At 49.1% G+C, this 12,674-nt stretch overlaps 1 protein-coding gene and 1 long non-coding RNA gene across 2 annotated transcripts; one reads left to right on the plus strand and one right to left on the minus strand.

The window, feature by feature from the left end:
* Positions 1-2,220: 2,220 nt before the first annotated feature.
* LOC112409335 (uncharacterized) lies at positions 2,221-12,558 on the minus strand. Its single transcript, XR_003005144.1, has 2 exons — positions 11,977-12,558; positions 2,221-2,395 (listed from the first exon to the last, which is right to left on the minus strand). It is a non-coding gene; the product is annotated as an uncharacterized LOC112409335 (long non-coding RNA).
* On the plus strand, positions 8,739-11,642 carry NME4 (NME/NM23 nucleoside diphosphate kinase 4). Its single transcript, XM_024759351.1, has 4 exons — positions 8,739-10,131; positions 10,404-10,505; positions 10,603-10,715; positions 11,206-11,642. The coding sequence occupies exons 1-4, from the start codon at positions 10,117-10,119 to the stop codon at positions 11,327-11,329; spliced, it is 354 nt and encodes a 117-aa protein (XP_024615119.1). The 5' UTR covers positions 8,739-10,116; the 3' UTR covers positions 11,330-11,642.
* Positions 12,559-12,674: the final 116 nt, after the last annotated feature.

The raw sequence follows: 12,674 nt of genomic DNA on the forward strand, positions 1-12,674 counted from the left end.
CTCTCACTAAGTAATATGCATTTAAGTTTACTCAATATCCTTTTAGGACTTGATGGCACATTTCTTTTTTCTTTTTTTTTAAAGACCTGTTTTTTTACCTTTTATTATAGAAATTTTCAAACATACACTGAAATCAAATCATACACTCAAGCCCTCAAATACCTATCACCCCAGTTCAACAATCATCAACATTTTTTTTTTTTTTTTTTAATCATCAACATTTTGACAGCTTTGTTTCATCTACTCCCCACCCTTTCTTCTTTTTCTTTTAATATTTTTATTTTATTTTATTTATTTATTTTTTTTTTGTGGTACGCGGGCCTCTCACTGTTGCGGCCTCTCCCGTTGCGGAGCACAGGCTCCGGACGCGCAGGCCCAGCGTCCATGGCCCACGAACCCAGCCGCTCCGCAGCATATGGGATCCTCCCGGACCGGGGCACGAACCCACATCCCCTGCATCAGCAGGCGGACTCTCAACCACTGCGCCACCAGGGAAGCCCCTATTTTTATTTTTTAAATTTATTTATTTTTGGCTGTGTTGGGTCTTTGTTGCTGCGCACGGGCTTTCTCTAGTTGCGTCGAGCGGGGGCTACTGTTCATTGTGGTGCACAGGCTTCTCAATGCGATATCTTCTCTTGTTGCAGAGCATGGGCTCTAGGCGCGTGGGCTTCAGTAGTTGTGGCACGCAGGCTCAGTAGTTGTGGCTCGTGGGCTCTAGAGTGCAGGTTCAGTAGTTGTGGCGCATCGGCTTAGTTGCTCCGTGGCATGTGGGATCCTCCTGGATCAGGGCTCGAACCCGTGTCCCCTACGTTGGCAAACGGATTCTTAACCACTGGGCCACCAGGGAAGTCCCCTGTATTTCTTTTTATTGTTGAACAATATTCCACTGTCTGGATACACCACAGTTTATTTATCCATTCACCTACTGAAGGACATCTTGGTTGTTTCCAAGTTTTGGCAATTTATGAATAAAGCAATTATGAATAAACCTGCTATAAACATCCATGTGCACTTTTTTGGGGACATACATTTTCAACTCATTTGAGTAAATACCAAGTATAATGATTGCTACAGCACATGGTAAGAGTATGTTTAGTTCTGTAAGAAACCACCAAAATATATTCCAAAGTAACTTCCATTTTGCATTTCCACCAGTGATGAACTAGTGTTCCTGTTGCTCTACATTCTTGCTAGCACTCGGTATTGTCAGTGTTTTAGATCTGGGCCATTTTAATGTCTTCATGGTGTTTTTTATGAAGTTCTTCATTTTAATGTAGTTGAATTTGTCAATCATTTTCTTTATGATTAGTGCCTTTTGTGCCTAAAGAAATTCTTCCCCTTAGAAGGTCCTGCTTATAGTTTCTTAACTTCTGAAAGCTTTATAGATCTGCCTTTCATATTTAGGCCTTTAACCTACCTGAAATTTATTTCTGTGTATGTAGGATTAGGTCTCTCTCTCTTTCCATATGGATACCTGATTGACCCAGCAATGTTTATTGAAAAGTCTGCATTTCCCACTGATCTGCAGCAGCTCCTCAGTCATATATTTGGTGCTCGTACATGTATGAGTCTGTTTCTGGGTTCTCTATCCTGTTCCCTTGGTCTACTTGTCAATACCTGGGCCAACACATGGTCGGAATTATTACAGCTATGTAACAAGGACTGATAGCTTGCAGAACAAGCCCTCTCACCCTCATCTTCTTCAGAGAGTCTGGGTAGTCAGGCAACTTGCATTTCCACATTGTAATTTGAGACCACAAAACAATCCTGTTGGAAAATTGATTGGGGTCTGTGGGTCAAGGTGAGGACAGCTGACCACTGGCCCTGGGCCCTGGCTCTATCTGAAGGGCTCAGGGGTGCAGGGTCCGAGACAGGATGTCTGTCGTCCTAAGTCTCAGAAGGAACTAGGGCTGCCTTGCCAGGAGGAAGCTGAATGTCAACAACTTGGAGACAAGAAAGTCATGCACCAGATGAGGACAGAGACTGAGAGAAAGGACGTTGTTGCAGACCAGCCTCACTTGGACCAAACCCGGCTGGCATGGGGGAAGGAGAGAAAGGACTCTTCAGGTGGATACATGGCGGGGGTTTTAACCCACGTGAAACTGGACCTGTAACAACTGAAAATGATGTGAGGGCTATGAGATCTACTCCTCAAAAGATGCAAGAGGAGAGTCTAGAAGGGAGGAATGCGGTCACGGAGAAATAAATACTGAGCAAATGTATTGATAAAGTGCTTCCACGTTTAGTGCTGGATGCGGGAGGAGAGTCAGCATCAGAGGAGAAATGAACAGCCTCATGTTTGTGCTCTGCTGTATCAAATGTGGTCATAAAGTGCTTCCTTCTTGTATCTTCCTTTCTGAGGCTGGGTTTCCTGGAGGTGGACCCTGATGTGGACCTGTGTGAAAATGTGAGAACGATGTTTTAGGACGTGGTCCCAGAGAACACTCAGGGGGAGTAGGAAGTGGGTCTGGAAAGGGAAGAGAAGGAGGCCCAGGTCGTGGAACTCTGGCCTGATCTCTCGGGAACATCTGAAGGCACCCCAGAACTGTTGCGATATGGGGGCCAGGGAGATGCAGGGTGCACATCTCTGCCTCTGGGGGAGGTAAATCCCTCCAGCAATCCCATCTGACACAGTGGCAGTGGGTCCGGAAGCCTGAGGAGGGTGTCAGGGTGCAGGAGAGGGACAGGAACAGGGACCAGAGGGGACAGGACGAGACAGGACAGAGCAAGAAGCAGCCCATGTGCCAGAACCCTATTCCCTGAGGCACCGTCAGCAGCACTTTACAGAGGAGGGGATGGGGGCTCAGGGCGGATAAAGGTGTAGCCTTAGAAGAAGGACCAGGGTCGAAACTCAGGTCTCCTAACTCACTCAGCCAGCCACCTGTGAGCCTGAAGTCTTCACACAGAAGCTGCACAGATCCTTGACAGAAGAGGATGCAGGGAACTGTGGTCGGAGGAGCAGTGGACCTAGGGCCACTCTTCTACTTGAGCCCTGGCTTGGCCACAGAGAAGCCAAGGGATTCCACATCTCAGATGAGCTCAGTTGAGCCAGGCTTGGTTGAGTAGGAGGCATCTCAACAAATTACCCCAAATCTGAACGGCTTCACACAACAGCCAGGATATTTTCTGCTGATTCTTTGCTGAGTCAGGGAGTTGGGCAGGGTTCAGCTGGTGGCTCTTCTGCTCCCTGAGGCATAAGCTGGGGCTGGAACTCTCAAGATGACTACCCACACTTCTGGTGCTTTGGTAGGGATGGCTGGGGGCTGGTGGCTCTTTCTTTCTCTTTTTCTGTGGCTGCCTTAGGCTTCTTTACACAGAAAGGAAAGTCCAAGCCCGTGCACCCCAAATGGCAAAGGCAGAAGTGTAGATCTCTAAGGCCCAGATGAGGATGTTACCCAGCGTTTGTGCAGACACAACCAGCCACAGGGCCAGCCCAGATGCAAAGGGGGTGGGGAAGCAGGCTCACCTCCCAACAGGAAGTGGCCACCTTGCACAGAGCAGTGCTGTGAGCCATGTGCTGCACTGTCTCTGGGAACAGGGATCAGTCTGGGGCTGGGCTACAGCAGCCTCAGAGTCCCAGAGCAGTGTAGGGCCTGGCCTGTGCAGGGTTGGAAGTGGTTTGATGAAACAGCCAAGATGTCTCAAGACATTTAAAATATGTGACATAATAATAAATGCTTTTTCATTTTTTTGGTCTTTTTTTTTTCTTATTTTTTGCTTTTTCATCTTTGAAAAACCAGCTTTGTTGAGAAATAATTCCATACTAAACCATTCACCCATTTAAAATTTACAATTCAGGGGCTTCCCTGGTGGCGCAGTGGTTGAGTCTGCCTGCCGATGCAGGGGACACGGGTTCGTGCCCCAGTCCGGGAGGATCCCACATGCCGCGGAGCTGCTGGGCCTGTGAGCCATGGCCACTGGGCCTGCGCGTCCGGAGCCTGTGCTCCGCAACGGGAGAGGCCACAACAGTGAGAGGCCCATGTACCGCAAAAAAAAAAAATTAAAAAATGAAATAAAATAAAATTTACAATTCAATGATTTTTGGTGTACTCACACATATGTGTAACCATCACCACAGTCAATTTTAGAACATTTTCATCTCCTAAAAAGAAGCTCCAGGGACTTCCCTGGTGGTCCAGTGGTTAAGAATCTGCCTTCCAATGCAGGGGATGCAGGTTCAATCCCTGGTCGAGGAACTAAGATCCCACATGCTGCAGGGCAACTAAGCCCGCATGCCTCAACTAGAGGGCCCGCACGCCGCAACGAAGATCCTGTGTGCCACAACTAACACCTGAAGCAGCCCAAAATAAAATAAAATAAATATTAAGAAACTCCATACCATTTAGCTATCACCCTCCCATTCCCCCACCACTCCTCAGCCCCAGCCCTAAGCAACCACTAATACTACTTTCTGTCTCTGTATACTTCCCTATTCTGTACTTTCACATGAATGGAATCATACAATATGTGGCCTTTTGTGACTGAATTCTTTCACTCAGCATAATGTTTCCAAGGTTCCTTCAAGGGAATTCCCTTGCGGTTGAGTGGTTAGGGGAAAAAAAAGTTCATTCAGGTTACAGCATGTGTCAGTATTTCCTTCCTTTTATGGCCGAACACTATTCCACTGCATGGACTGACCACATTTTGTTTATCTATTCATCAACTGATGGACACTTGGGTTATTTCCACCCTTTGGCTACTATAAATAATACTGCTGTGAAAATTTGTGTACAAGTTTTTGTGAACATGTACTTTCATTTCTTTTGGGTATATACCTAGAAGTAGAATTTCTGAGTCATATGATTCGATTTTTAATCATTTGAGAAATTGCCAGACTATTTCCCAAAGTGGCTGCATTATTTTACATTTCCATCAGTAATGTAGGAGGGTTCCAATTTTTCCACATCCTCACCAACACAGGTTATTATCTGACCTTTTGGTTCTAGCCATGATAGCGGGTATAAAGTTGTCTCTCGGGGTTTTGATTTGCATTTCCCTGATGACTAATGATGTTGAGCATCTTTTCAGGTGCTGAATCAAAGTGATTCAGTTATATTGTAAAGCAATTATACTCCAATAAAGATGTAAAAAAAAAGTGATTCAGTTATATATTCTTTCTCATATTCTTTTCCATCATGGTTTATCACAGGATATTGAATATAGTTTCCTGTGCTATGCAATAAGATCTTGTTGTTTATGCATTGCATACATAATAGTTTGCATGTGCTAATCCCAAACTCCCAATCCATCCCTTCTCCACCCTCCTCTCCCTTGGCAAGCACAAGTCTGTTCAGTGAGTCTGCTTCTGTTTCACGGATAAGTTAATTGTTTTAAGTGATACTTTTTTTAATACATTTTTATTGGAGTATAATTGCTTGACAATACCGTGTTAGTTTCTGTTGCACAACAAAGCAAATCAGCCATATGCATACACATGTGCCCACATCCTCTCTCTCTTGAGCCTCCCTCCCACCCTCCCTATCCCACCCCTCTAGGTCATCACAAAGCACCAAGCCAGTCTCCCTGTGCTATGCTGCTGCTTCCCACCAGCCAACTGTTTCACATTTGGTAGTGTATATACGCCAATGCTACTCTCACTTCGCCCCAGCTTCGCCCTCCCACCTCACGTCATCAAGTCCATTCTCTATGTCTACCTCTTTATTCCTGCCCTGCAACTAGGTCCATCAGTACCTTTTTTTTTTTTTTTAGATTCCATATATATGCGTTAGCATACGGTATTTGCTTTTCTGACTTCCTTTACTCTGTATGACAGGCTCTAGGTCCATCCACCTCACTACAAATAACTGTTTCATTCCTTTTTATGGCTGAGTAATATTCCATTGTATATATGTGCCACATCTTCTTTATCCATTCATCTGTCAATGGACATTTAGGTTGGTTCCATGTCCTGGCTATTGTAAATAGTGCTGCAATGAACATTGTGGTGCATGGCTTTTTTTTTTTTTTAATTATTTATTTGGCTGCACTGGGTCTTAGTTGTGGCATGCGGGATCTGATTCCCTGACCAGGGATCGAACCTGAGCCCGCTGAATTGGGAGCACAGAGTCCTAACCACAGGACTACCAGAGAAGTCCTGTAGATAAGTTAATTTGTGTCATATTTTAGATCCCACATATAAGTGATATCATATGGTATTTGTCTTTCTCTTTCTGACTTACTTCACTTAATATGATAATCACTAGGTCCATCCATGTTGCTGTAAATGGCATTATTTCATTCTTTTTTATGGCTGAGTTATATTCCATTGTATATGTATATCACAACTTCTTTACTTATCTGTTGATGGACATTTAGGTTGTTTCCATGTCTTGGCTACTGCAACACCATTTGTTGAAAAGACTGTTCTGTCTCTCATTGAATGGTCTTGGCTTCCTCACCAAAATCAGTTGACTATAGATGTATGGTTTTATTTCTGGACTCTCTATTCTATTCCATTGGTCTATATGTCTGTCCTTGTGCTGGTACCACACTGACTTGATTTTTATTGTTTTGTGATAAGTTTGAAATCAGGAAGTGTGAGTTCTCCTGCTTTGTTCTTTTTCAGGAGTTTCTGGTTATTCCGGGTCTCTTGCAAACCCACTGAATTTGAGAATCAACTTAACAATTTTTACAAAGAAGTCAGGATTTTGACAGGGATTGAGTTGAATCTGTAGATCAGTTTGAGGAGCATTGACATATTAACATGTTAATTCTTCCAATCCATGAATGTAGGATGTTTTGTCATTTATTTAGATTTTCTGTAATTTCTTTCAACAATGATTTGTAGTTTTTAGAGTATACGAAATCAAAAGGGAAATCAGAAAATACTTTGAGATGAAAGAAAATGAAGACACATCAAAACTTATGGAATATGGTTAATGCAATGTTTAGAGGGAAATTTATAGCTGTAAATGTCTATACTAAGAAAGAAAAAAATATTTCAAAACAATAATCTAATCTCCTGTCTTAAGACAGTGGAAAAAGAAGGTCACTTGTATTTAACATTGTACTGAAGATTCTAGCCAAGCAATTGATTAATAAAATGAAAAAAAAAAAAGACATCCAGATTGGGAAGGAAAAAGTCAAACTATCTCTATTCCTGTATGACATAACCTTGTATGTACAAAATCCTGAGGAATCCACTAAAAAACTATTAGAATTAATAAATGAGTTCACCAAAGTCTTTGGATACAAGATCCATATACAAAACTCAATTGTATTTTTATATGCTTGTAATGAACCACTGAAAATGAAATTAAGAAAACAATTCCATCTACAACAGTATAAAGAAGTATATATGCTTTTTCAAAAACTCATTACAGGGCTTCCCTGGTGGTGCAGTGGTTAAGAATCCACCTGCCAATGTAGGGGACATGGGTTCGAGCCCTGGTCCGGGAGGATTCTACATGCCACGGAGAAACAAAGCCCGTGCGCCACAACTAGTGAGCCTGCACTCTAGAGCCCGTGAGCCACAACTACTGAAGCCTGTGTGCTACAACTATTGAAGCCCGCGCGCCTAGAGCCCGCCTGGGCTCCGCAACAAGAGAAGTCACCGCGATGAGAAGCCCGCACATTGTTATGAAGACTAGCCCCCACTCCCCACAACTGGAGAAAGCCCGCGTGTAGCAACATCCAACGCAGCCAAAAATAAAATAAATTTAAAAAAAGAAAAGAAAAGAATCCACCTGCCAATGCAGGGGGCACGGGTTTGAGCCCTGGTCCGGTAAGATCCCACATGCCACGGAGCAACTTAGCCCGTGCTCCACAACTACTGAAACCCGCGCGCCTAGAGCCTGGGCTCCGCAACAAGAGAAGCCAACACATTTAGAAGCCTGTGCACCCCAACGAAGAGTAGCCCCCGCTCGTCGCATCTAGAGAAAGCCCGCGCACAGCAACGAAGACCCAACACTGCCAAAAAAAATAAAATAAAATTAAAAAAAAAAGAAAACGAAAACTCATTACATAAGATCTTGCAGTTGATCTCATATTTCAGACAGTACTGCGCCATCTTCTCAACTGGAACAATATAGTAAATGAGAATATCTGTGATTTCTGCTTGCGATAAAGTCACAGGCACCGTCATGGTTTCAGTGGAAGCTAAATTCCTTCAGTTAGAGGAATGCAGTTACATGTCCACTTGAGAATAAAGGTGGGATTTTCCCCATCCAAATGCAGAGATTTCCTGCCTAACCTTGCCTGACCATCCAGGTCCACCCTCCCCAGATACAGGGTGTAATTTCCGAGGGAGACTCAGGTGGGAGGACACTCCCTGCCCCAGAAGCAGGTCCTCCTGCCAGGACGGGGTGCAGCCCAAGACAGGCGCAGGAGGACTTGCATGAACTCAAAACTGATACTTAAGGACTGTGTTGGTATAAAGACGAATACAATCCATGCTGCGTTCATCATCATTGTTGTTTTTTTCTTCTGATTTTAACAGAAATTGACATTAAATACTTCCCGAGGCCGCCTGAGTGAATCAGGGTCGGTGTGGGGCCGCGAGGGTAGAGGCCATGGGGGCCTTGCGCCGCTCTCCCTCCCTCCACCCCTCCTCCTCTCCCCTTTCCCCTCCCTCCCTCCTACCTTTCTCACCCGCTCACCTCCTCACCGTGCTCAGGGCAGGGGGTCCCCAGGGTTCCAGGGCAGGAGGAAGCCAGAAGCCTGGTGGCCACACTTTGCGGCGGACTTGGGGCTCCTGAGAGGGGTCATTCTCAGCAGATGAACACTGCCGTCCTGGGGCGTTTTTCCCTCTGGCCTATCTCTGCCCGCTGGGACCTCTGCCCTAGCTGCTGACCCTCAGGCCCTTCGTGAGCGGCAGATGTCCTGGCGTTCCAAATGCTGGCAAGAGTGAACTGCCACCGGCTGAGGCACAAGCCAGCTGGCAGCAGGGCGCCCAGGCACTGGGCTTGGGGGATGGAATAAGGATGGGGGGACTTCCTCCAGCACGGTTCATTGAAGGGATGTGGTGGGTACCCACTGCCTGCTCTCCAGGCCCTGCACAACTTTGGTTTATTTTCCTCCTGGGGATGGGAAGGCAGCTGCAGATGCCTCCGGGGACACTGGCCCTCCTGGACCCTACGTCTTATCTCTCCTCCAGTTTTCTCTTCCCTCTTTGCAAGAATTAGCTGGACATCCAGGGTCTGGGCTCCTCTCAAAATTACACTTGACCCTGGACCCAATGCTGAGGGTCAGCATAACTCTGGAAGTGGCCTGAGGCTGTAGGAGGGTGATGATGCTGGGGGGTCTTCCGGGCAGTGTCTCCCCAGGATGGGGAAGACTGTGGCAGTGTTGACTTTAGGTCTGGAAGCATCCCACCCTGGAACCCCACAGCAGCCTGGCCAACGAAGGTGTGAGGGGAGGAGCCCTCTCAACTCTCCCCACCTGCAGACAGGAACCCCTCCACCTTTCTCCTCAATCCCCAGGTCCCTTTGTCCCGCTGTCTGTGGCCCAGCCAGTGGGGAAAGTGCACTTCTGTCTCCCTGGTCCCCTGCCATTCCTTCACCTAAGACCCAGAAGATGGGTGGTAGTTCCTTCCTGATGTGGCAGGTTGGGGGTTCAGACATTGTCTGTGCTAGCGCCACAAAGGACAAGAGTGAAAATCAGGCCAAGACTTGTACTTTCTTTCCAGTGTGGCATCTTTGGGCCTCCGGGTGGCCTCTGAGCTGGACTGTGCCTCCCTAGGCCTCCAGGCCTTCTAAGATAGATGCCTTTTCAGGGGACATCAGCTCTATCATGGGCAGCTTCTGCCACTGCCTGGGAGGGCCCATGGCCCCTCTGACAGGCTGAAGTCCCCAGGGACCCCCTGTGCTGCTTGTCCCAAGGGGTAGCACCATGCTAGACAGTCCTGTCTGTGGACACCACACTACTCCCCTCCAGAGCTGCTCTGCCTGAGGCAGACACTCTGAAGTCCAGGTGACACCTGGGTCCTGGCAGGGGAACCCAGGTCCGGGAGACATGAAAGGGTGAGGCCTCGGCAGCCCCGAACCCCCCTCTTCTAAAGGAGGACCCTCCTGGACCCTGGAGCGGACCCTGGTTGCGGTGAAGCCAGACGGGGTGCAGCGGAGGCTCGTTGGGGATGTGATCCAGCGCTTTGAGAGGAGGGGCTTCAAGCTGGTGGGGATGAAGATGCTGCAGGTACCAGGGCTCTTGGCCTGTGGGTATCCCTGAGGGGACTGGGATGGGGGGCTTCTCACATCTCAGCCCTGCCTCAGGAAGACATCCTGGTGTTGGCAGTAGAAGGGGAGGGGTGGGGAGGTGTCTGCCTTGTGCTTTTGTGGCTGGAGTGCTGCCCCATGTAGGTGTCATCTGCAAAGGGCCCTGTGATCAGTACACCATGTCACTGTCCCAGTGCCTGGTGGGGCTCCCTCTCCAGGGGCTCCTCTCACCCCCTTCCCCCAATGCACCAGGCACCAGAGAGCATCCTTGCCGAGCACTACCACGACCTGCAGAAGAAGCCCTTCTACCCAGCCCTCATCAGCTACATGAGCTCCGGCCCGGTGGTGGCCATGGTACAGCGGGGCAGGGGTGGTGGGAGGGGTGGAGGGTCCTGGACTGAGCCCTTGGTGATACCCACCTCTCCCCACCTCCTTTATCTCTGTGCTGCAGGTCTGGGAAGGCCCCAATGTGGTCTGCACCTCGAGGGCTATGATAGGACACACCAACTCGGCTGAGGCTGCCCCTGGCACCATCCGGGGAGACTTCAGCATCCACATCAGCAGGTATGGGGGCCCTAACACACTCGGCCACTTGGAGCTGAGGGCCAGCTCACTAGGGGCTTAGGGTGGTGGCTTGCTGCTAAGGCAGATCCACCAGACCTGGGCTTCTTGCTCAGGGGAAAGTAAAGCCAGAGGAGACTTTTACTGATGGCCCATCACACCTAACGTTTGCTAGTGCAGTTTTTTTAAAAACCCTTTCATGCACACAGGAGAAGATAAAGCATTCCCTGTATGTTTTATATGTGCTCTGCCATCGTTGTCTGTCACCTCACTTTATCGCCAGACACCCCGGGGGTTGGCACGGGACAGATGACGTTGTGGGTAAGAAGCTGACATCAGGCTGGAATCCAGTTTTGCAGCTCCCCTGTTCTTCCTTTCACCTCTGTACAGTCACCCCGCTTGCTCCCCTTGACAGTAGGGGATCAGCAGACTGTCCCTGGGACCCCCAAGGTGCACACTGAAGCCTGTGTCCTACCTCTGCCACCTGGCACAGGAATGTCATCCACGCCAGCGACTCCGTGGAGGGGGCCCAGAGGGAGATCCAGCTGTGGTTCCAGAGCAGTGAGCTGGTGGACTGGGCAGACGAAGGCCACCACAGCAGCATCTATCCAGCCTGAGCACTCAGGGTGCCCTCGGTCACGCCAGCATCCACCCAGGACCAACTACCTCTGTCGACAAGACCTTGAGCCCACACCCATGCTCTGCCCATCTGTCCCAGACCCCCCCGCCTGTCTGCCTGCTGCCCCACCCCCGCCCAGAGGGGTTGAGCCACCAACTTTATGTGCCTTTTAGTATTATCCGAAGCAAGCAAGAGATTGGACAAAATCCTTTCTGTACCAAAGTGCCAGACAAGCTTTGGGGTGCCTCCAAAAGCTGGTAGTGTGACCTCCCTTCCCCCAGAGTGGGGACATTAAAATTCACTGTGCTGTGCGTGGGGGTGGAGTGCTCATTACAGCCTCTGCCATCTCTGAGGTAAGGATGAGGCCTTTATGCAAAGTTGTAAGCAGCTTGAAAGTACAAATGAAGCTTACCATCTCTCACACACCAGGAGGAAATCAATAACTTTGTTGAATGTATGAGACAGGCAGAGGTCCAGAGACCTCCAGCCTAAAATCTGGAGAATCCAAGCTGAGCCCCTGAGCTAGTGCTCTCCCTGGAGGAGGAGCCCTAGGCAGGACTGGAGGGTTGCAGGAAGGGTAGGCAGGGAACTGAAGCCGCCCCCAGGGCAGAAAGGCTGGTGACCACACTGACACTACACACTTACGCCTGGTCCTCAGGTGTGTCCCCGGTCACTTGTCACAGGTACTGGACACCACACATCATTACACCTGCTCAGGCCGACTTGGTCCTCACTCAAATTTGACGTCTTGCCGACGGAAGCGCTGGTCCCGGATTCCCGGCTTTGGTTGCTCTCTGTGCCTACACATGAGGGCACGGATGAAGTGTACTGACTTTACTGGCCGCGAGAGGGTCGTGTTGGGAGCCAACCCTGGGACTGGCCATTCGAGAGAAGGGCCTTCCTTGTTTCCCATGGCTTTTCTGGGCTCTACTCTCCTACCCTCTTCTACGTCACACTTATGCAACAGGAAAGGGAAGCGTCCAGGAGGCGAGGAACTCTAAATGCTGGGCGAGTCCGACCAGGTGTTTTAAATGCACAGCAGGGCCCAGGGCGGTGAGGGAAGCCGAGGGGCCCTGGGCCGGCCCGCGAGCTCCACCTTAGCCCAGGAACCGAGTGTCCCCTGTGTCCGGCCGGCTCCGACCCCGGCACTGACGCCCAGTCTTGTGAAAAGCAGTCGGGAAAGCGGATAGCTCCCAGCCGCGTTCACCGAGCCTACGCCGCGAGAACCTGCCCGCCGCACTGCGCCTGCGCACACCTTGGCGCCTAGAGTGACTTCCAGTCCCAGCAGGCTGCGCGGCTATGGGGCCGGACGTCCTGGGAGAAGCGGGGGGAGGGCCGGGAAG

Source organism: Neophocaena asiaeorientalis, unplaced genomic scaffold (assembly GCF_003031525.2).
Source record: "Neophocaena asiaeorientalis asiaeorientalis breed wild unplaced genomic scaffold, Neophocaena_asiaeorientalis_V1.1 scaffold254, whole genome shotgun sequence".
Lineage (NCBI taxonomy): Eukaryota > Metazoa > Chordata > Mammalia > Artiodactyla > Phocoenidae > Neophocaena > Neophocaena asiaeorientalis.